General features: G+C 34.6%; 2 protein-coding genes across 2 annotated transcripts in view; both read right to left on the reverse strand.

Annotated features, from left to right (window-relative positions):
- Positions 1-15,527, reverse strand: part of LOC101893853 (endothelin-converting enzyme homolog) — a 34,393-nt gene extending 18,866 nt beyond the window's left edge. The window contains exon 1 of the mRNA XM_059126834.1: positions 15,051-15,527. Within this exon, the coding sequence (XP_058982817.1) occupies positions 15,051-15,132 (82 nt within the window). The 5' untranslated portion in view covers positions 15,133-15,527. The remainder of the gene's footprint in view (positions 1-15,050) is intronic.
- A 4,964-nt stretch (positions 15,528-20,491) lies between these two features.
- On the reverse strand, positions 20,492-22,271 carry LOC101900337 (uncharacterized). The gene is made up of 2 exons (XM_005187794.4): positions 21,572-22,271; positions 20,492-21,511 (listed from the first exon to the last, which is right to left on the reverse strand). Exons 1-2 carry the CDS (start codon positions 21,918-21,920, stop codon positions 20,838-20,840), a joined length of 1,023 nt encoding a protein of 340 aa, XP_005187851.2. The 5' UTR covers positions 21,921-22,271; the 3' UTR covers positions 20,492-20,837.
- Between the last annotated feature and the right edge of the window lie 2,127 nt (positions 22,272-24,398).

Here is a 24,398-nt window from a genome sequence, read left to right on the forward strand (position 1 = left end):
GAACGGAATATAGACTTTTAAAAATTTTAAAAGAACTAAACTTTTATGATGATCCAAAGGTTTATGTAATTAGCAATCAAGTCTCGGAAATTGTTATCAGCGGAAATCCCAGTTTAGGTCCAAAGTTATCCAATATTTATATAATGCCACTGAAATTCATGATAAGTGCCCTTTTTAAAATTCCAAATCTCTTAGATTTGACATTAGAAAACTCCAAAAATTCCTAAATTCACCTGTTTTACAAAATTTTACAAACGGTGAGTTATATAAAACTAAATTATTAAAATATCAGTACAATTTAGTTATTCCCTATGTCCTTTACATGGATGATTTTCAAATTAATAATCCTCTTGGAACCCATACATTTTCCATATGTGGTTGTTATATTAGCTTTCCTTCAATGCCACAGCACTTGTTGTCAAAACTTGATTATATATTAACTGCTGCGTTTATACCATCAAAGGATTTAAAAGAACGTGGAAATGAAGTTTCATTTCACAATCTTGTAGAAGAGTTAAAAATTCTAGAAGAAGGGGTTGAAATTTGTGTTCAACAAAGTGTTCAGAAGGTGCATTTTATTTTAGGTGTAATTATTGGAGATAATTTAGCAGTTAATAGTATTTTAGGCTACGTGCAATCATTTAACTCTAAAAGATTTTGCCGGGTATGTAGAAGAAAAAAGTCCCAAATGCAATTCGACGCAATTCAGCATTTAGATAGTTTAAGAAACCAAGAGAATTACAACTCAAATGTATTGGAAAATAATTTTCAAGAAACAGGTATTAAAAACAAGTGTATCTTCGAATCTTTACCAAATTTTAACGTCACTGAAAATTTTTGTTTTGATATTATGCATGACATTTTCGAGGGCATATGTGTCTACGATATGTCTAATGTAATTCTCGGGCTGATTCAAGAAAATATTGTTACGTTAGATTGTATTAACAGCAGAAAATCTTTATTCCAATTTGGAGAAATTGAAGTGGGAAATAAATCTGGACCACTAGATTTATGTAGATTGAAAAACTATAACTTAAAAATGACAGCTAGTGAAACTATGTGTTTTACTAATTTTTTACCTTTAATGGTAGGCGATTTAATTCCTTTCTCCAACGATCACTGGAAAGTTTTTATAATATTATTACAAATAATCGATTTACTTTTAAGACCAAGTTATATAGAAGACGATTTAATAAAATTGGAAGAATTAATTAGAGATCACCATTCACTTTATATAACATTATACGGTTCGTTAAAACCGAAACACCACTTTCTTGTCCACTATCCCACAGCTATCCGAAAATGTGGTCCCCTTAAATATCTCTGGAGCATGAGATTCGAAGCTAAACACAAGGAAGCAAAAGCCTATTTAGGAAATACTACATCAAGAGTAAATCCCTGTCGTTCATTATCTATTAAGTCTGGATTGAAATTTTCCAATTTTTTATTAAAACACGAAGATAACTTAGAACCAAATGTTATCATTAATACGCATACCATCGAAGATTTGGCAAAAGAGGAATATTGTTACAAAAAAAGTAAGCCAGTTTTAAATTACCAAAATTGCAAAGTGTCTGATGACATTTTTTTTAAGGGAACTAGGTATAAAAAAAACTATTATTTAGCAACAAATAATGCCGCAATTGAACTTTTCAAAATTAAACATTTAATAATTGAAAATGAAAATGTTTACATTTTATGTAACCAAGTAAAAGTTAAAAACTTTGATTACCATTTACAATCGTATGAAGTTGGTTCTCTGAATGAGGATACAATTTTTTTAATACCAATTTTAGATTTTATTACTTACCCATTTCACTTATATCCTATGAATAATGGAAAAGTTTATTTCAGATTTAAGTTAATTTAATTTGTTTCTATACATTGAATATATGTAATTCGAATTGTTTTGTTAAATCAAATATGTATTTATATTGAATTTATGTAATTGGTTTCGTTCAATAAAATACTTTTCAAAAAATGTCGTTTCTTCTACTAAGGGTATAAAATGGAAAAGGAACGGATATCAAAAAATGACCACCATTGATTTCAATCTGACAACGGGCGTTGACAATCCGACAACGGAGCGTTGACAATCTGACAACGAAGCGTTGACGATCTGACAACGAAGCGTTGACAATCTGACAACGGGGCGTGCTCGAAATGACCACGTATGTGCTCATTTCATGCACATCGGTTGTTGAAATCGTTGCCAAAATCTCGGTGTCAAAATGACAACAGCGTGCTCATTTTGACACCAAACGTGGTTGATACACTATCATACACGGATGTGGTCATTTCATACACGGATGTTGTCATTTTTTCTCTGGGTGTATTCAAAAAAAAAAAAAAAAAAAAAAAAACAAGTTACAAATAAAAATTGGAACGAATTCTGTAAAAATCAAAAAAATGCCGATTATAGCCGTTATATTGGGGTTTATACGACGACGTGGAACTGCATGATCAACTTTTGTTATAAGTCATTACAATATACACATATACCGAATATTGGGAGAACCGTTATATGGAAGCTGTATGAAGACATACTTTTTTGTCATAGGCTTTAGTTCCCATTATGAACTCTAAATACTCTGGCGAATAATGTCCCTAAAATCGTCAAAATATCGAATATCAGCACCGTTGTCTGTGGACTATACGATATCGTGTACCTACACATTTCTCTTCCAGTAGCTAAAGTGTTTAGAAAGAACTTCGATTATGGATTTTTAAACAATTCTATTGAAAAACGTAGCTATGGCTATACGACATCGTGGGCCGATATAGCCCATCTTCGAACTTAGGCTTTAATTTGAGAATTATAAATTTTAATTTTCCATCGAAATGTGCTGTATTTGGAATTGTGTCATTTGATAAGTGCCATTTAGTTTTGTTCACATCATAGTTAACCACATAAAGTCTATGTTTTTGTATGTCCGTCGGTCCAATCGGTAGACAAAACGTAGACCGTACTTATAATTTTTTCGAAAAAACGTTCTCTTTTTCGAAAAGATCATTATACTATTAGTTTGAAAAATATGTCTTATATATAAACAAGTAAAAAATCTGTAAGTTCGACCGGGCCGAACCCTCCATCATTTGGAACGAGTTTTGCAATTTAAAAAAAAAATAAAATCCGTTAAAAATTCTGTTCAAATCTTAAAAATACCGAAATGACCAAAAACACAATTTCTGTTTGGCGTTGCAGTCGCTTTACAGGTACCAATTTTGTACCAAACTTTTTGAAGATAATCATAAAATATTTAGCGTGTGAAATAAATTCCAATTTCAGTTTAAAACGGATTAAGTTCCGCTAGGCCGAAATTTTGTATACCTTCCACCATGGATAAAGAAAAAACTTGAAAATAAAACTATCTTGTATTAATATTAAAGCCAGTTCCATTTTTCGCCAGTGAAATCGGATTGTAAAATGTCTTCAAAATACAGTAAAGTCGATATTACCAATTGCCTACTTCAGTGCCCGCTACTTTGTCAACCTTAAAGTTTTAGGCCATTTTAGTATTCCATCCTGGACACCAACCGTGTACAATTATCTTCTATATATATAAAATAAAGTTGTGTTAGTTACTACGCTTATACCTTAAGAACCGCTGTACTACATACAAATTCGGAATTGTCCGATGTCCTGTCCGGATGGGAAAAATCTCGTAAAAATCTCATTTTGACTTTTGAAATGTACAATAGTAATGTTTTATTTTGCATGATTTTTTTCCATTTTGACTTACTTTTTTCTAATGTACATTTGTAGTGTTTTTTATATTTTATTTTTAAATTCCAATATTACCACCAATTTATTTAATTAATTCAATTTCTTGAGTACTGAAATTGATGGCGGGTTTTACGGAAGTGTAGTACCGAATTATGTGGTGGAGAAACGGAACAGATGATATCGAAATAATTTAATGCGGTCACACCAAAGTTAAAAATCAGCGAACAAGTTGAAGATTTTTTCAATTTCTTATTCCTTTTTTTGGCAATTTTTTTTCAATTTGTTTTATCATATTGAATTCAGTGGATTTTTTGTGAACAAAATAAAGAATAATTTTTCACTATATACAATTTTTCACCAAAAAAAAATTAAATAAGTGCGAAATAGGATATTAACTGATATCTACCTTTCAACTCTAAGGCCTACATCGTGGTTCAGCTGGAAGATGCGAACACATTTAAACAAACACAAATGACCGAAAAAGACTAATGGAGCTCATTTCAAAGCGTGGAACTACTTCTTTCATGTGACAATAATCCGTCCAATGAGAGCTCAAAATGCAAAATTCTTTGGGAGTACAATCAGTAAAATACCAAATATAAAGGGTGCAAAATAGTAGAGCGAATGGGACTTTTAGTAAGAAGAGGATTTCTATCCGTCCAGAAGTTCTTCCCAAACATTCAAGATACCTTAAATCGCTTTTCCAGGCCATGATATCGATCTTAACTCACTGATAAGGGTACAGCCCGATTTCATCTACTATTTAGCTATTTTTTGAGTCTTGGTCACTTTTTTCATTTTTGGCCCTTATTTGGCATCTTTGTTTCTTAGGGGGTAGAGAACCTCTTCGAATAAAATTTGAAATTTTCACAGTAGGGCCCATATTGGTCTTAACCAGATTCATCAATAGATTTGACTAAAAAATTGTGTTTATGCTACCCTGGAGTAGGGAACCATCATACAGATAATTGCCACATAGGAATTTATTTTAGTAAAGTCCCCACATTGGAGTATCCCCAAGTCCACTTTCACATCTATTGTGTGGTCAGAAAATAAAATTTTGCATTCTATTGAATATGTAACCCCCAGGAGAATATTGATTGTGAACGTAGATTTGGGATGTATATCTGTATGAAATAAATTGTGAAAACATGAACAAATTACAAATATAATAAAGTAGCACGAGACCGAATATTTGTTAAATCGTCATTGAATTATACTATGATGAAAAATATGGACTTTATGAGGTCTGCAACTTACAATTTAAATGGCAAATAAAATTAATTCCCATCTTACGATAATAGATGTAAAATAGTAATTATATTTGACTTTTCTGAAATCATTCTGCCCTCAATTGTGAGGTGGATTAAACTATTTTTACTTATTTAAATCACGCGAATTTTTTTCAGTTTACATGCTATGTTGTTCTGCTATATTTTTTTGATTTGGCCTCTATTTGTCATCTTGGACTATAATGGGTAGAAGAGAGTTTTCAATGTAGGTCGATGTTTCGAAGTAGTTCCCATATAAAGGTACCTCCTGATTTTAACATATTTCAAAGGATTTGGCCAAAAATATGTATTTGTGGGGTGAAAATCTTACACAAAAATTTCAACATATCTACAAAATTTAGAATTTTCTCCATGTAATAGTACCCCCTCAAGTCCACCTTTTGGCGGACAAACAGACCGACATGGTTAAGGAGACTTATGAGGACTCTAATGCACAATCTAAGGTGTTAATGGGTTTAAAAAAGTAATTAACTTTGGCTATTCTTAAATCAATCAGCCCTCAATTATGAGGTGTACAAAATACAGTAAATTCCAAATTACTGCTCATTTGACTGGAAAATTTTACTACGATTTTTACAATACTAAAAATTAATTTGATTGATATATACTTTTTTAATAGATTTGTATAGCACATCCACACATTTGAAGCCCACGGTTTAAATATTGAAGCCCACGGCTTAATCGACCAGTACGTGAACTCTTATATCAGTCATATCTGTGAATAATTATTCTTTGACAAATATGCATAGTAGACAAAAACTACGGGCAGGCAACGCGGACCGGGCCAGCTAGTAGTACATATTTCCAGAACCACCTCCATATCTCAATTCTAGATACTAACGGAGATCTCAACATCAAATTTAGGGATTCCATGCTTAACCCTTCACACAATAACAAATTTAGTACAATTTAGTAAATTTCGTACGAATATGGGACGCATTTCCAAACCATCGTAAAATGTCAAACACAGATACTATCAGTAATCTATATATTAAAAATCAGAATTTTATCTCTTCCATTCAACAAAGACCAAATTTATACCATTTAGTACTTTTCATACAATTATAGTACACATTTCCGAAACCACACCCATATGTCCAGGCTACACATGAACAGCAACCCTAATGCCAAGTTTCAGATTTCATGTACTATTTTTACTATTAGTACTTTTCGTGCACCTGTAGAGCAGATTTTCAAGACCATCTCTAAATCACAAATCTAGCACCAACAGGGACCGCAACACAAAATTTCAAAATTCAAGTTTCATCCGTTCACCCTACACCAAATTGTTCCAAATTTAGTATTAGTACACATTTTCAAAGCCAGATCAAATATACTTTCAAAACATGATACTCATACCAGATTTGAAGTTTTTAGCTCTATCCGTGCTAATTTAGAACTTTTCCTAATTTTACAGTTCGAATTTCCAAAAGCCGTTCGGTACAGCTATCCTGCACTCCATCAGCAACTCACGTACCCTATTAGTACGAATTTGCAAAGACCCATAGTATATAATAATTTCCTTTTTTTAAAAAGTAAAGTTAGTAAGCAGAAATAACATTTCCGGAAGGTCTTTAAAGGGAAGGAATTATTTATTGTCGTTTTTATCTCTTCCCCATGCTTGGTTGTCCCCTAAATTATTATACCCCCTGATTCAAGGATTCTTTAAGGTTTAAAATACACATTTCAACATAATGTTCTGTAATTTGCTTATAAACTTTAAGTTCCATGAATATTTGAGGATAAAAAAAGCTCACTACTCTGAAATATGCTTCCATTTCATTTGTTATAAAATTGCACTATTGCAGCATTATAAGACTGATTCCCTTGCACCTCACAAAAAAAGTTTATGTAATTTTTCAAAAATCACCGTTTCCTATATGAAGCCGGTTAAATGCAACATGCACATTATTTCTATGAATATCTGACCGACGTTTGTGATCTATATTTTCCAAAAAAAAAAAAAAAAAAAAAACAATCATTACATGTCAAAGAACAGGAAGGGGCGTCACTTGTAAATGTTTGTATACATTCACTTGCACATGTTAAAGGACATTAACAAGGATAACGCATTCCCTCGTCACCAAGAAAATGCCATACATACATACAAAGAATACATACAACATGCTTGTGCAGCCACTAATGACGACAACAAATTTGTCTATCCTACTGTGGTCATTCATTTGCCCATAGAGCCATATATCCATCTGATGTCTGTCAATTGCATTATAAAGATCTTGATAAAGGAGCACACACACATACAAGTGTGTATAAACACACTTACATATGCATATGGTGACATGCCCTTTCTATATTATATAAAACATACAGTGTTTGACCAAGTTTTTTGTGTCCCGGAGCTTTTGAATGAATGCGTTTTTTTTTTTCTTTGTCTTTCAACAATAGACATTTGTGTGTATTTTTCCAACACATGTACAGTGTTTAATCATGGCATACAGTGTTAAACTTAAAAATAGCACTAATGTGATTAAATAAATTTTTTCAAAAATTATTAAATATTAACGACGTTAATTTTTGGTTGAGCCGAGACTTTTATAGCTTCCGGCAAATAAAAATTTCAATTATTTTAAAATCAGTTGTCAGTTTTTGAGAATTGCCAAATTCGCTCCAAATATTGAAGGGTATTCAAGCTTTTTTACTTGTTTTTATACCCTACAACACTATGTCTTGGGGGTATTATAAGTTTGATTGGGCCAAAAATTATGTAACACCTCGAAATATTGGTTTCTCACATAGGAAAGTATATATGGATCTTCCTATCTCGCCGAGCGGAGTCGATCTAGCTATGTATGTCCGTCCGTCCGTCTGTCCGTCTGTCCATGTTAATTTGTAATCAAGCTATAGGTCGCAATTATGAACCGATCCTCACGAAATTGAAAATGGAGGTGGGGTTATGGTCAGAATAGAACCCTATTGTTTTTGGAGATGATCGCTCGATATTTAGGGGTTGAAATGGACCAAAAACAGAAAAATTTCCTGATTTTGCAGTTGCTCTATTGGCCACAATTTTGAACCAATCGACGCGAAAATTTACATGGAGTTAAAGTCTAGGAGTGGGCAGAAACCTACCAATTTGGTTGGTAGAAAATAGGAAAATGTCCACTAAACCGCGAATATTTTTAATCCCAGCCAAATAACAAATACATTAGAACATCACTTCTGACCATTACAGTGATGCTGATAGCCAAGAAATCGGATATATAGCAAAATAGGAACAATATATATGTAAAAGAAATATATAATACTAGCTGGCCCGGTCCGCGTTGCCGGCCCATAGTTTTTGTCTATTATGCATATTTGTCAAAACATAATTATTCAAAGATATGAATGTTATAAAAGTTCACGTACTGGTCGATTAGTTTTTAATTTTTAGTCAAATGAGCAGTAATTTGGAATTTACTGTACTTTGTACAACTCATAATTGAGGGCTAATTGATTTAAGAATAGGCAAAGTTAATTACTTTTTTAAACCCATTACCATGTCGGTCTGTTTGTCCGCCAAAAGGTGGACTTGAGGGGGTACTATTACATGGAGAAAATTCTAAAATTTGTAGATATGTTGAAATTTTTGTGTAAGATTTTCACCCCCAAATACACATTTTTAGCCAAATCCTTTGAAATATGGTAAAATGCGAAACATCGACCTACATTGAAAACTTTCTTATAATCCTTATAATCCAAGATGACAAATAGAGGCCAAATCGAAAATATAGCAGAACAACATAGCATGACTTCATCATTGAGGTCAGACTGATTTCAGAATGGTCAAATATAATTACTATTTTACACCCATTGCCGTAATATGGGAACTAATAGAAGAAAAATAGAAGAAAGTGGCGAAGACTCCAAAAATGGATTAAATCATACGATGATTATTTATGATCGATATCATGACCTGCAAAAGCGATTTAAGCTATCTTAAATGTTCAGGAAGAATTTTTGGAAGGATAGAAATCCTTTTCTCACTAAAAGTCCCATTCGCTCGCTAAACATTACTATTGTACATTTCAAAAGTCAAAATGAAAATGTTAAAATATCACATTTTTACGCGATTTTTTTGGATATTATCCTTTTCGGAGAGGAGACAATTCCGAATTTGTATGAATCGTTAAAATCAGTCCAGCGGTTCTTGAGTTATAAGCGTAGTAACTAACACAACTTACATTTATATATATAGATTTGTTCTGTTTATAAGGCAAGAACCGCTGGGCCGATTTTCACAATTCCCATCAATTCGGATTGGTGTCTTGCCAGAAGACGACAAAGTCCAAGAAAATCGCGGAAAAATACACCAACAAAAAAATAAATATCTTTTGTCGAATTTTTTCAATTTTTTATAGCATGCGATTTTTTCAATTTGACTTACAATTTTGAATTGTAATTTTTTTAAATTTTACAACCCCAACACTACGTTTTGAGGGTATTATATGCATGTCACAATTATCGTTGAATCCTCACGAAATTTTACATGGGGGTAAGGTTAGTGTCAGATTTAAAGCCTATTATTCTGAAGACGTATATTTAGAGGTGCAAATGGACAAAAAATAGGCCACAATTGAAAACTAATCGACACGGAATTTCGCATCAGAAGAGAATAACGGACAGGGAAGAAGTCTAGCATTTTGGATGACCATTGGATTATATTTAGCTGTAAAATTGACTACAATTTTCATGTGAAATTGTTTTGAATACTTAACTACACTACGGAGTTCGTAAATATTGGTCAAATTCTCCGGGTCAAAAACTAAGAGTAACCTCTGGGCGGGGCTCTATTTCAAAACGAAATCTTCCAAAACGGATTTGGATATAAGGGGACTTCGAACATATTGTAGTGTTGTAGGGTATCACATAGTCGGCTCCGCACGACTATAGCCTTTGCTTACTTGTTTTTTATAATTTTTAATTTACAAAAATATTAAAAAAAGTGTTTAGGTGGAAATAGAAAGATTCTTAAAATTCTAAAATGAAAATTTGATTTAAGCTGGTCTAGGTAATACATTTGCAGTTTTCTCATTTCAATTTTCGCTACACTTTCTAATAGCTTTCTAGTGTAAAAACTCATATTTGACAAAAGAACAGCTTCAAGTTAAATATGCCCATGCAAAAACACGTTTTCTAATTAACTACCCATAACAAATATTGGGAATTTATTTGAGGTAGATCATATCAACAAAGCACCAACTAGATCATACAAATAGTGCGAATAATAATTATACGACTTTATAAATTCTTTTTCTGCTAGCATGATTAAAGAAACAAGTACAAAAGCAGTAAGTTCGGTCGGGCCGAATGTTGAATACCATCCACCTTTTAAAACCAATTTGGAAATTTCCAAACTAAACAAATTTTGTCATAGGCCATTAAAATATTCAAATATGAACTTGAAACAATTCTGGTGTAGGATGTCGCTGAAATCATCAAAATACCTGATATAGGGTGGTACCGATGTATGGGGGCTATACCAAAACTTGGAATTTATGGTCAATTTTCAATACCTTTATCCTCCATACGACACTATCAATTTTTAAATATTATTCTCAACTTGTTGACCATTTTTGGTAAAATCATTGCTGGCAAAAACAAAGCTGAGATGATGATAAAGAATTCAACAAATAAAGCCAGTTAAAACTTCTGCCGAACAAAAAACAACTTTCGAGCAGTGAATCAAGATAAAACGAACAATTTTTTTTAATTATGAGTTTAAAATCTCCAATCACCACTGCTACATTCTCAAACAACACTGTCGACATTCTACTGATGGTCACTAATGATTGCACTGTCTGTCCTTTGATTTTATTTACTTTAAAATACTGTCATTTCGTTTGGATTCCCCGTGTAATTTTTTGTGGGGTGGCAGCAAAAACAAATGATTATAAAACTTAAATTGAGGTTCATTGGACTTAGTTGGTTAATGCATGAGGCGGTTGCGTGCTTTAAAGCGATTTGCATGCGGGTGTATTTATTAAAATTTAATATAAAACACTATTTGTTGTGGGTAACACATTTACTATAAATAGTCTCGATTTGGAAAAAAAGAGGATCACATTTTTCATTATAATTACAGCAACTAAGAATTTTTTATTTATTAAACGGAAATCGTCATTTAAACGTTAGTGCTGATAGACCGAATTGCCTATAAATGATAGACGAAATATATTTCTTTAAAACCCAGCGTTTAGTTAATTTTGTTCTAAAATACAAAACTGCAGTTTAAAATCGAAAAGAACAGTAAGAGAAAGTCAATAGTCGGGCGGGGCCGACTATATAATACCCTACACCACTATGCTTATTTAGTAGAGCTCCCGTAACAAAAGAATTTATTTGAAGTAGATCATACCACCTATAAACATTTGGCTTTATAGCAGTTATAGTTTGGTTTCAGAGGGAAACAATTTATGGGAGGCATATACAATTCCGAATCGATTTTCACTAAATTTGACGGAGACATTTTAATACATTATACCAAATGACTTTCGAATGATCTTACTTCGAGAAGGATTTTTTTTAAATTAATATATCGGAGCCGAGTTGCACAAAATGGAAACGTACGTCCCGAGATTCACTCCAGTTAGGCTGATAATAGCCATTCTTTGCACAATAAACCTGAAAGTGGATTGAGGATATATATGAGAGCTATTTCCGAGCTCTATAAGATATCTGGTACCAAATATCATTGTTGTCGAATGTCGGACTTTAAACCCCAAATCGAAAAAAAATATATAGATGGGAGCTTAAGCTATATCTGAACCGAGTTACACCAAGTTCAAAGTAGTGGTTTATAGGATGAATTCAATCGTAATTGCTAAATTTCAGTCCATTTGGGCTCATATTAGGAATTTGGTGCACAATAAACCTGATATCGGATAACGATATATATGGGATAATCGAAACCGATCTTGATAAAATTTGATAGTGGCGTTTCTGGGCTTTACCGGTACCAAATATCATTCTTGTGTAGTGCATATTACGCATGTGAGGGACTTAAAACCCAAAATCGGATGAAACATAAATATGGGAGCTATAGCAATATGTGAACCGATTTTATCCAAATTTAAAGCACTTGCTTCTAGACTGCATTCGCTGTAACAAAATTCAGGATGTAGCAAAATTCATATATTGGCCATTTGGTGCACAATTAGGCCGAAATCGGTCGAAGACAAAGGGGAGCTATATCTAAATCTGATCCGATTATCACCAATTTCAATAGGATTCGTCTTTGGGCCAAAAAAGTACTGTTTTCCAAATTTTATCTCAATCGGATAATAAATGCAACTTGCATTTTGTTCACAAGAATACATGAACGGACGGACTGACTGACATAAATAAATCGACTCAAAAATTGATTTTATGAAGATCCTCAAAAGTATCTGTGGGTCTATCTCGCTTCCTTCTTCCTGTTACAAACAAATGCACTTATCACTATGCGGTGTAGGGTATAAAAACTTTAAATATGGAATTATTGATACAAAATAATGGATGAATCACATGGAACTTATGATTTTGTTGCATTTTACTTAAAACTGTTCTTAAGAAACGACTTTGCGTAATGAATTAGACTGAACCAACCCAACTAACGAGCAAATAATTTGTAATACCTTTCACGATTTGAATGTAACACAATGTGTCTATAATGTTGAATTCGTTATCAGCAAATCAGGTGCATATCAATTCGAGAAAATAAAATTAAGCAATATTGTACTATGCATTATACCCATACGAATTTCTTGGGTTTTAATAAATTTTTAGAGGTAGAAACATATCTTTGTTCAATATAAAATTTTATGAGGGTTTACAGTCATTTTCTTTCGAAATTGTTATCTGTTTTATAATTTTTGAGAACCGATCGCCATTGAGTTCGTGCTTAATACCAAATTTGAAACAGTACCGGTGAATAAGTTAGCTACAATCATCAGAATACCGAATTTCGGGAGTTACCATTATATGAGGGCTAAAGGAAGGCTTGGACCTGCACGGACAATTTTCTGTCCTAGGCTGTAGTATCCATTACGAACCTAATATACCAAATTTGAAACATTTCCGGTGAATAATGCCGCTTAAATCTCCAAAATACGGAAAATATGGAGGTACTATTATATGGGGGCTATACCAAAATGTGGACCTACATGGCCCACTTTCAAAAAAGTCATGCAGACATTGTATACATTTCAGTAAATTTTATCAATCTACTTCATTTCGTTCCTAAGCTAAAATTATTTGCACAGACGGACAAACGGACAGAGGGACGGACATCGCTAAATCGACATCGAATTTTACGCTGATCAAGAATATATATACTTTGTTAGGTCTAACATGAGTACTTTGAGAATGACAAACCTAATATACCCTCCATACTATAGTGAAGGGTATAAAAAACAAACAAAAAGTAAAAAGGGTTTAAGTTCGGCCGGGCCGAACTTTGAATACCCTCCACCCTTTGGAACGAATTTGGTAGTTCTCAAAAACAATAAAGTCCGTTAAAAAGTCTGGTAAAATCTTAAAAATACCGAAAGTAAGTGTTATATTAGTGTGATTTCCGCAGACGGACATACGGATGGACATCGCTGAATCGACATAGAATTTTATGCTGATCAAGAATATATATATATATATATTTTATAGGGTGTAAAATTTATATTTCGAGGTGTTACAAACGGAATGACAAAATTAATATTTCCACCATACAATGGTGGAAGGTATAAAAACACGTAAAAAAGTAGTAATTTCGGCTGGGTCGAACATTGAATACCCTCCACCATTTGAAACAAATCTGGAAATCTTAAACAAAAATTCTGTTAAATCTTAAATGAATAATGTAGCTAAAATTATCAAAATATCGAATATAGGGAGGAACCGATGTGGAATATACGAGAACGTGGACCTGCACAGACAATTTCTGTCATAGACTGTAGTACCCACTAGGAACTTCAAATACGAAATGTGAAACAATTCCGGCATATAATGTTGCTTAAATCATCAGAAATATGGAATATAGGGAGGTACCGTTAAATGGGGGCTCCACGAAGACCTGTACCTGCTTACACGATTTCATGTCTCAGGCTGTAGTACCTATAAGTTACTTCAAATACGAAATTTCAAAAAAATTAGGTGAATATTGTATCAAAAAATACCGAATATAGGGAGGTACCGATATATGACTGTAATTCGGCATTTTGAATTATCTAAAAAATACCATTACCAAAAAATTAGTTCTCTATGGATCCACTTTGAAGGATCTCAAAAATGTAAAAAAAATCCATTGAAGAAAACGACTATTTAATTTTAAAAATTTCGAATATCAGGTGTTACGGTTAAGTGAAGATATTCGAAAACGTGGAACTTTGAAGCCAATTGCCAGTCAGAGAAGGACTGAAAAAATCAAATTTAAGATAATTTTGTTCACGAAGAAATGAATTTGTATGGGAAACTTTCTGTCATAGGCGGCAGTGCCCACTGCGAACACCAAACTCCTATTCTGAAATAATTCTATTAAAGGTATGACAAAAAAAAACATCAAAAAAACTGAATATAGAGAGGTACAGTTATTTATGAGCTATACGAAAATGTGGACCTGATAACACAATTTTCTGTCATATGAGGAAGTACCCATTGCAAACTGCAAATATAAAATTTGAAACAATTCCGGTGAAAATTGTGACACAAATCATGAAAATACCGAATACAAAACGTAGACCTATACTTGCAGTTCCTGCAAGGATGTTTCCTACATACGGTGAACACCTTCTTCTAATTTACAGCAAATTCGGTTTGAAATTGTGACTGAAACACATTTTTTTTGGCCTTTTTTTTAAAGCGGAGACACATCTTGACACGCATATCAGCTGAGATATTCAGGAAAAAATATATTATTGTAATACAATATATCTACTGATTATCAAAAGATTTTTGGCGTTCTTCTTTTAACACGAATATTCAATCAATTTGCTTTATGCCACAATTTAAACTTCAATATTTGTGATGAACTTCCATTTCCAAACCAAAATTTTACTTACCAGATGAGCTTGGCCTTTGAATGTCCCTTATAAATCCATTGTTTGTTGTCCAAATTCGATTGGTGTTGTAAGTCCTATCCATATTTAGGTCGTTCTTAGAGATTTGTTTTCATGTTTAGCAACACTTTCACAACTTCACAGAAGAATTAACAACAAACAAGCACTCTGATTTATTAAAATGCTAGAAATTCGACACAGATTTTTGAAATATATTAATTTTAACACAAAGGCACATATTTTCTATTTCATATTTCTTTCACTTTTTTGCCTTAATTTCATATTTTAATTTTGTTTATTTTCATTTTGCCACTTCACATTTTCTTGTCTTCGATTTTCATTTCTTTCAGCTCAAGTGCCTGACTGACGAAGAAGTCGACGTCAGTTGGTTGGTAACACGTTGAAGGTAATGAATGCCAACAACGAAAAAATGAAAGCGAATGCCGATATGTCCTTGCCACGTTTACGTTACCACAAGAATGCCGGTGAATTGAGAGAGTTCTTCGAGTAACGCGAGCCTTTTATAAATTTCGTGCCAACGTGCTCTCCGCTTTTCACCCCATATGGTTAGTCTTCCCACCAATCAGTTCAACTACCAATATTGCTAGTAAAGAAAAACCACAACAACAACGACGACGACAACAGTTATTGTTTTTCCAAAGCTAAACGATAACACCACCGTTGTCTGTTGTTCCAACTGCATTAGAATGGGGACACACTGATTGCTGTTGGGAGTCCCCACCTGATGACGTCGTCTAATAATGCTACCAACAAGTTATGCCGACAGACAAGCCGAGAAGCAAGGACATCATTAAGAACCCTAGGGTGGATTGTGAAAGTGAATGATTACAAAATGACAAGACATTTTATATTCTTGCTTTAGGTAAACATATTTGGAATTTCGTTATGGCAAATAGTTGGTTCCAATTATTATTATTATTGGTAAACAAATTGTAATTGACTGCAGTGGCGTAGGTGTATGGCGACATTTTTAAACTAACATTGTTAATGAGTTTTTTTCTATATTGAAAACAAGTAAAAAAAACATTAAGTTCGGCCGAACTTTTAACACACCTTAGGGTAAAGGAAACATTAGAACCCATTATGACCCACAAATGCCAATTTTTATATAAATTAGTGGCCTTTCGGAAAATGTGGCAAAAATCATCAAAATACAGAATATCGGGAGGTACCGTTATATGGGGCTATACAAAAACGTGGACCTATACATACAATGCTTCGCTAACGGAGTTAGAACCTATTATGACATTTTTAGACAAATCTGCGAAAAAAAATATAGCAAAAATCATCAAAATACCGATTATCGGGGACTATACCAAAACTTAGACCGATATATCTCATTATCAACACAAACCATCCTAGACACAATACAAATTGTTCTGCTAAATGTTGGCATTCTATGTCAAATAATATGGGATGCATAGTTATTTCAACAGACAGACGTAGAGACGGACATCGTTAAATCGACTTAGAATTTTACGCTGAACACGAATATATATGTATACTTTATGGGGTCTACGACGAATATCAAGGGATCTTACAAATGGAATGACAAAGTTAATATACCCTCCTTTCCAAGGTGGTGGGTATATAAATAAGCTAATAGTACTGTACAGTCCACCCGATTTAATGGTCAATACCAATGCATATTTCTCAAATAATCCTCAAAAAACATTTTCAAATATACAGGGTGAGATGAAAAAACTGCAACCAATTTCAAACTGCTTTCATTACAAAGCCACTCGTCCGACAGCTGTTAAAATTATTCCAGTGAAAGCTCATTACATTGTTTAGAAGCGTACAAAAGCATTTTGGTTAGAATTTTCCGGAAAAAAGTTATTCGTGCTAGAATTCAAGCGTGATATTTGGCTGGAAAACCAGAAGTGGCTATCGTAAGAGCACTCCAGCATATAAATGTGAATAAATATTTTGTGTCTCGTACCATCCCTCGTTACCATGATACTGGAAGCGTAGCCCGACGTCAAGGAAGTAGACGGAAGAAAACAGCAACATCAGCAGAAATGACTCGAAAAGTAAAGAATCGACTTGATCGAAACCCGCCTCGCAGTGGCTGAAAAATGTCTCGTGAGCTGAACGTATCGTAATATTCAATTCGGACAATATTGAAAAATGAGCTCGTCCGTTGGAGTATTGTGTCTGGAGTATTTTGGAAAGTAAGGATGGGGCTATAGAAAAACGTTGACCTTTACATGGAGGATAAAGGGAAACGTGGATCTATGTAGACAATATTTTGCACACAGGTGGTAGAAAATCCGTTATGAATAAAATAACGGATGTGGCTAAAATTCAAAATAGGAGAACAATTGGAAGACGTTTTCATATGTAGACAACATTCTGCCACAGCGAGTAGAACCCGCGATCAACTCTAAATACCGAATTCTAAATTGTTTTATTAGAAAATGTGGCTAAAATTGCCAAAATAGGGAGGTACAGTTATATGGGGGTTACATGAAAACATGGTGCTGTATAGGCTATGTGCTGTCACAAAATCTTCAAAATCTTGAATATCGAAAGTTACAATCGTGGAAATCGATGGAAATTATTCACAATTAGGTTCAGGTATTTCACTTTCAATCGATTTTACCTTTTTTGGAAGAAGATTGGTCCGATTTCTGTAGAACAAAATATTGAACTTCCCTCACATATTTGATCAAATCATTAGAGCAAACATTTCTAGAAGACATTGACAATGGAGAATGCAAGAGAAATACCACCCCTTCAAACGGCAATTACGAGGCAAACTTTCCTAATATCATCCACCCATCCTAGGGAAGAAGAACAATGGAAGTGGCTATTTCTACATTTACCAGATCAGCGACACATGATTGTTCCGAATGTAGTACGGACTCATTCGACAGCAACACTCTTTGGGAGGATGGAAGTGCACCAAAAAATCAGCTTGTCACACGCCCCATACTTTCGTCCAACAAAGCAATATCAGCGTATGGTCTTCAGGAACATATCTAACGAAACTAAGTTGACTACACACAACTTGAAATATCGAGAAGCTAAAATAATCACGTAACGTCTCCTGAATTTTTTTGATGAGTTTAACTTCTGGAGGTCATTTGTAATTCCTGTTGCCGATGAAAGAAGAGTGAATACTGGTAAAAATGAAGGTAACCTTGCACTCAAATTGTTTAGTTGCCAACATTACGTTCTGATATCTGGTACCAAATATCTTTGTTGTAAATGTGAAGGGCATAACTTATTAATATAAAGTACTTAAGTATAAATTCGCTGTCCCTCTGTCGGAAGTTGAGCTTTGCAATCAGTAACAATAGTTTGCATTGGAGAGTATGTAAAGATATTCGGCATTTGCATTACTTTTAGCCACATTTGTCCAGGGAATTGTTCCAAATTTGTTATTAAGAATTTCTAATGGGCTCTGACAGTGGCAGAACTTTGTCTACGAATTCCAAAGGACAGATGGACGAACGGACAGGGCTAAATTGTCTTAAAATTTTACGCTAATCAGAAATATATATACTTTGTTAGGTCTAAAATTATTATTTCAATGATTTTCAAACGGAATGAGGAAAAAAACATTAAGTTCAGCCGGGCCGAACATTTAATACCCTCCACCATTGGGGAAAGTAAAAATTTTTTATAAAGGTATCTGAATTTCAAACGTATTCGACTTTAAATTATAAATAGTAAAACCGTTGGGATAATACTTTTAAATTAAAAAAAAAAAAAAAAAAACAAGTAGTAAAGCTGTAAGTTGGGCCGGGCCGAACTTTGAATACCCTCCACCATTTGGAACGAATTTGGCAATTCTCAAAAACAATATAATCCGTTAAAAATTCTGTTAGAATCTTAAAAATACCGAATGTAGCTATTATATTAGGGTCTATATGACGACATAAACCTGCGTAGGTAACATTTGTCATAAGCCATTACAATATTCAAATGCGAAACTTAAAAAAATCGTTTATAATGTCGATAAAATCAAAATACCGAATATCGGGGGGTACCGTTATATGGGGGCTATACGAAGACGTGGACCTGCACACACAATTTTCTGTCGTAGGCTGTAGTATCCATTACGAACTTCAAATATCTAATTTGATACAATTCTGGTGAAATATGTCCATAAAATAATTAAAATACCGAATATCGGGAAGTACCGTTATATAGGGGCTCTACGAAGACGTAGACCTGCACAGACAATTTTCTGTCTTAGGCTGTAGTATACATTATGCACTTCAAATACCAAATTTGAAACAAAACAACAATAAAATCATCAAAATACCGAATATCGGGAGGTACCGTTATATGGGGGATATAACAAAACGTGGACTTACATGGCCCATTTTCAATACCAAAATCCTGCAGACATAACATACATTTGAGCAAAATTTTATCAATCTACTTTAATTCGTTCGGATAATATTCCCTCCATACTATGTGGGTGAGGCCGCTATACCAAAACGGGAACCTATATAGACAATTTTATACTTCAGGGATTGTTATCTACCATATTTTCTTAACTATTACATTTGAAGCAATCGGTGGGTACCGTTATATGGGAGCTACGCGAAAACGTGGACCTATATGCACAAGTGGAGCCCATTACGGACTACAAATGCAAATATTTGAACAATTCCTAAAAAATGTGACTAAAACTATTAAAATACCGAATATCGGGAGGTACCGTTATATAGGGGCAATACAAGACCTTGGGACCTAGAACCTATTACGAAATACAATTGCCAATTTTTGGACAAATCCGAAAAAAACATGGCGAAAATGACCAAAATACCGAATATTGGGAGGACCTACGCGAAAACGTGGACCTATATGTACAATATTCCGCGACCGGAAGTGGAACCCATTACCAACTATAAATGCAAATTTTTTTAAAAAGTTTACTAAAACCATCAAAATACCGAATATCCGGAGTCTATACAAAACCTTGGACATATATGCATAATATTCCGCCACCGGACCTGGAACCTAATACGAAATACAAATGCCAATTTTTAGACAAGTCCGTAAAAACATGGCGAAAATTATCAAAATACCGAATATTGGAAGGTACTGTTGTATGGGGGCCAAAACGTAGACCGATATATCTCATGTTCAATACCAACCATTCTAGATACAATACAAATTGTTGTGCCAAATTCTGTAGTTCATAATAGGTTCACCACTAGTGTCAGAACATTGTCCAAATTGTTCGACGGTTTCTAAAAAACTACCGATACACGGTATGTTGAGTGTTTCAAATTCCGCATTGGAGACACACTATATAATAATCCCTTTAGTTGACATTGTTCATATAGTTTCATGTTTTGATACTGACAATATCCTTCTCGTAAAGCTCAATATTACATGGCAATAATATATATGAACCCAATATAGAAATAAACATTTGTTCTGTTAAATTTTGTCACCGTTATTTTTTTTATTATGCTTATTAAAATTAGTTAACAATATGTAAGTAATTAGTCAACAATATGTACATTAATACAACGCCTTAAAAACGCCTATTAATTTTTATGTTAATGCTATATACGTAGATAATAGATTGTAATAGTAGACCGTAGACTAAGGGAGTAGACACAGAGATAGATCAAAGAATAGAAAGATGTTCATGACTTGTATTTAGATATCCTCGGCATGCTTCATAAGAAAAGTTACAAATTTTTTTTGCACTTCTCTTGTCTGATCAGTATTTTATCGTATTTTGTTCGTCTTCAGCATTTTGTTCGTTGATTTTCTTCATGTGAGATTAGAAACAACTTAATGGTGTCCTGACTTTCCAGGTGGTCCATAGCTTGTAGATGGGGAACCTCCACCACTACCACCTCCAATACCACCACCAATGCCACCTCCAATACCACCACCAATGCCACCACCAATGCCACCTCCAATTCCACCTCCACTGCCACCGCCAATACCTCCTCCAACACCACCACCGCTGCCGCCTCCGAAGCCACCGCCAATACCAGCACCACCTCCACTTCCACCTCCAAGACCGCCGCCAATGCCACCACCAGCTCCACCACCAGCTCCACCGCCAGCACCACCACCAAATCCACCACCAGCCCCACCGCCATCCTTTTGTGTCTTGTATTTGATGAAATACACTTCGGGTTTGGAGGGCTGTGTAGGTGCGGCAGTGGGTATAACAATGTCCTGTTGATCCTCGGGTTTCTTGACCAATACATAAACTAATGTCTTTTCTTCATTTTGTGGTTGAACCGGAATAACAGGGGCCTGATAAGCGGGAGCTGATGGAGTTTTAATGAAAATTATTTTGTAATTTTTCTGAGCAGGGCCAACAGGAATATTTGGTCGTGGACGAACTTCCTCAGGTTCCTCAGGGGCCACATGAACATATACGCTTTTTTGGACCAAGGTGCCGCCTCCAAAACCACCAATGGCACCACCACCTCCAAAGCCGCCACCAGCACCTTTTTAAGGCAAATAAAATAAATAATTTAAAAGGAATAATTTGATAGGGATAATGTTACCTCCTCCAAATCCCCCGCCACCACCGAAGCCTCCACCTCCGGAACCACCACCGAATCCTCCACTTCCAGCGCCGCCATCGAATCCACCACCTCCAGCGCCGCCTCCAAAACCACCACCTCCAGCACCGCCACCAAAACCACCTCCACCAGCTCCGCCTCCAAAGCCTCCGCTACCAAAACCACCTCCACCAGCTCCACCACCAAAGCCACCTCCGCCGAAACCACCACCTCCCGAACTACCACCAAAACCACCGCCACCACTACCACCGCCAGGTCTATTATAGGCATAACCAGCTTCTGGCTTGGCAGCGGCCAAGGCCAAACACGACATTAATATAAAAGCTTTCATAACTTTATTTGATCTTCGTTTACTGAATGCGTTTGGAAACTTCGAAGTAAGCTGATGTTTAAATCTAGCTGCTGTTGCTTCTTGTACTAAATCAGTTTTCTAACTAATGATCTTCACTTGATGTCTCATCCTTTTATACCGAATTCATCGAAGTACATCAATGTGACCATGTATCATGGGTAGCCATTAGGGATGCCGTTTCAGGTGTCTCCAGCTAAAAAAAAAACTTAAACAAGTTTGACAAAATCAAAAAAAAGATACTGTAAAATAACAATCAAGGTCTACCAGGAGAGTCAAACTAATAATGATATGAAATTGGAAGGGTCGAGCCCAGTGATGCCGTTGAGAATGATGCCGTTGAAAATCATGGTAATAACGGAATTCGTGAATTACATTTTAAATACAAAAAAAATGGCGGTGCCGTTATATTACAGGCATACTCAAAACTCCTATTAAATTACATTTGAAAATTAGAGGAAAGTCCACAGACGGACAGAGGGAGAGAGACAGAAGATGGACTGCGTATGTCATAAACGCTTTAAAAGGCGACAGAAACTACAAAGCCCAGAAGACAAGTGAATAATTAGATTTACTCGTTCTAACAGGTGATAGCACTAGTGAATGAAAGTAGTCAATAGGCAATCATACCAGTTGTCGGGATCCCGACAAACAGAAACAGAACATCAGTCTTCTAATGGCCATGTGTAGGTCGTATAACTCATCGGAGTCATCAACGAAATTGTAGCTATAAAAATAGGGTAAGTTATCTAGTGTTTCCGACATTTTCAATAAGGTATTAACTCGCACGATACGGGCTTAACATACATTCTGGAATGGAAATCTCAAAATATTAAGGACAAGGCAGGCCAGGTTAACCAAATATTTGGAGCTGGAACTCCTAATAAATATATAAAGAACGCCGAAATTGAAATTCTCTGTGAATCAAACTTCTGAGTTATAACGTGATGAATTGAGAGCTTGTGACCCTAAAATGTATCATGATATCGTCTTAAATGTCAATTTGCAGCTGGCATAGCATATTTTTAAGATGACCTATCTTCAGTCAAACACATTCTTCATTCTTCAGTCAAACACACGTCTTTCTACCTCGACTATTTCTTCGTCCTCTTATTTCTTACCCGAACAAGAAGTTCCACAAGAAAACATTTTTCGACATAAAATTTTACTGAAATGTATATTATGTCTGCATGACTTTTGGTATTGAAAATAAGCATTGCAGGTCCACGTTTTAGTATAGCCTCCATATAATGGTACCTTCCTATTTTCGTTATGTTGGTGATTTAGACGACATTGTTCACCGGAAATGTTTCAAATTTGGTATTTGAAGTTCGTAATGGATACTACAACCTATGACAGAAAATTGTCTGTGCAGGTCCACGTCTTCGTATAGCCCCCACATAACGGTACCCCCCGATATTATGTATTTTAATGATTTAAGCGACATTATTTACCGAAATTGTTTCAAATTTGGTACTTGAAGTTCGGATTAGGTACTACAGCCTAAGATAGAAAATGGACCATGTCTTCGTATAGCCCCCACATAACGGTACCCCATATATTATGTATTTTGATGATCTTAGCTAGATTATTTACCGGAATAGTTTCGAATTTGGTATTTAGTTTAGTTCGTAATGAATAGTCTGTGCAGGTCCACGTCTTCGTATAGCCCCCATATAACAGTACCTCCCGATATTCGGTATTTTTGATGATTTTAGCGACATTATTTACCGGAATTATTTCAAATGTGGTATTTAAAGTTCGTAATGGATACTATAGCCTATGACAGAAAATTGTCTGTGCAGGTCCACGTTTTATAACCACCTCCCTATATTCGGCATTTTGATGATTTAAGCTACATTATAAACAGATTTTTTTTAAGTGTCGCGTTTGAATATTTTTTATAGGTTATGACAAAAGTTGCCTATACAAATCCACGTCCTGGTATAAACCCTAATATACGGCTACATTCGGTATTTTTAAGATTTTAACAGAATTTTTAGCGGATTTAATTTTTTTTTTTTTTTTTTGAAAATTGCCAAACTGGTTCCATTTGGTGGAGGGTATTCAAAGTTCAGCCCGGCCAGCCAAATTTCGCATTTGAATATTATCGTCGTATAGACCCTAGCTACATTCGGTAATTTTAAGATTTTAACAATTTTTTTTTTTTTGAAACTTGTCAAATTCTTTACAAATGGTGGAGGGTATTCAAAGTTCGGTCTCGCCGAACTTACAGCTTTTTGTTTTTTTTTTTTTTTTGTAGGTTTGTAGTGTATGGAATCAAAGCTTTTGTGAAAAAGTCCGTCCATCTAATTGTGAATATCACTCCCAGGAATGCTCTCACGCGATTTCGAATTCTGACTTTTTGGAGGTCTAAACGGAACATCCCTAATATAAGTAAGTTTATAACTTCATCCAAATTTTTAATTAAATTGTTTGAAGTGTAGTATTTGAAATTCG

This window comes from Musca domestica, unplaced genomic scaffold, assembly GCF_030504385.1.
Source record: "Musca domestica strain aabys unplaced genomic scaffold, Musca_domestica.polishedcontigs.V.1.1 4, whole genome shotgun sequence".
Taxonomy (NCBI): domain Eukaryota; kingdom Metazoa; phylum Arthropoda; class Insecta; order Diptera; family Muscidae; genus Musca; species Musca domestica.

What these genes read in the sequence shown, in the direction of transcription:
- LOC101900337 (XM_005187794.4), bottom strand. Translation starts at nt 21,920, where the DNA reads ATGAAAGCTTTTATATTAATGTCGTGTTTGGCCTTGGCCGCTGCCAAG. An exon ending in TGGCGGGGGATTTGGAGGAG is followed by an intron (nt 21,512 to 21,571) that starts GTAACATTATCC and finishes TGCCTTAAAAAG; the next exon opens with GTGCTGGTGGCGGCTTTGGA.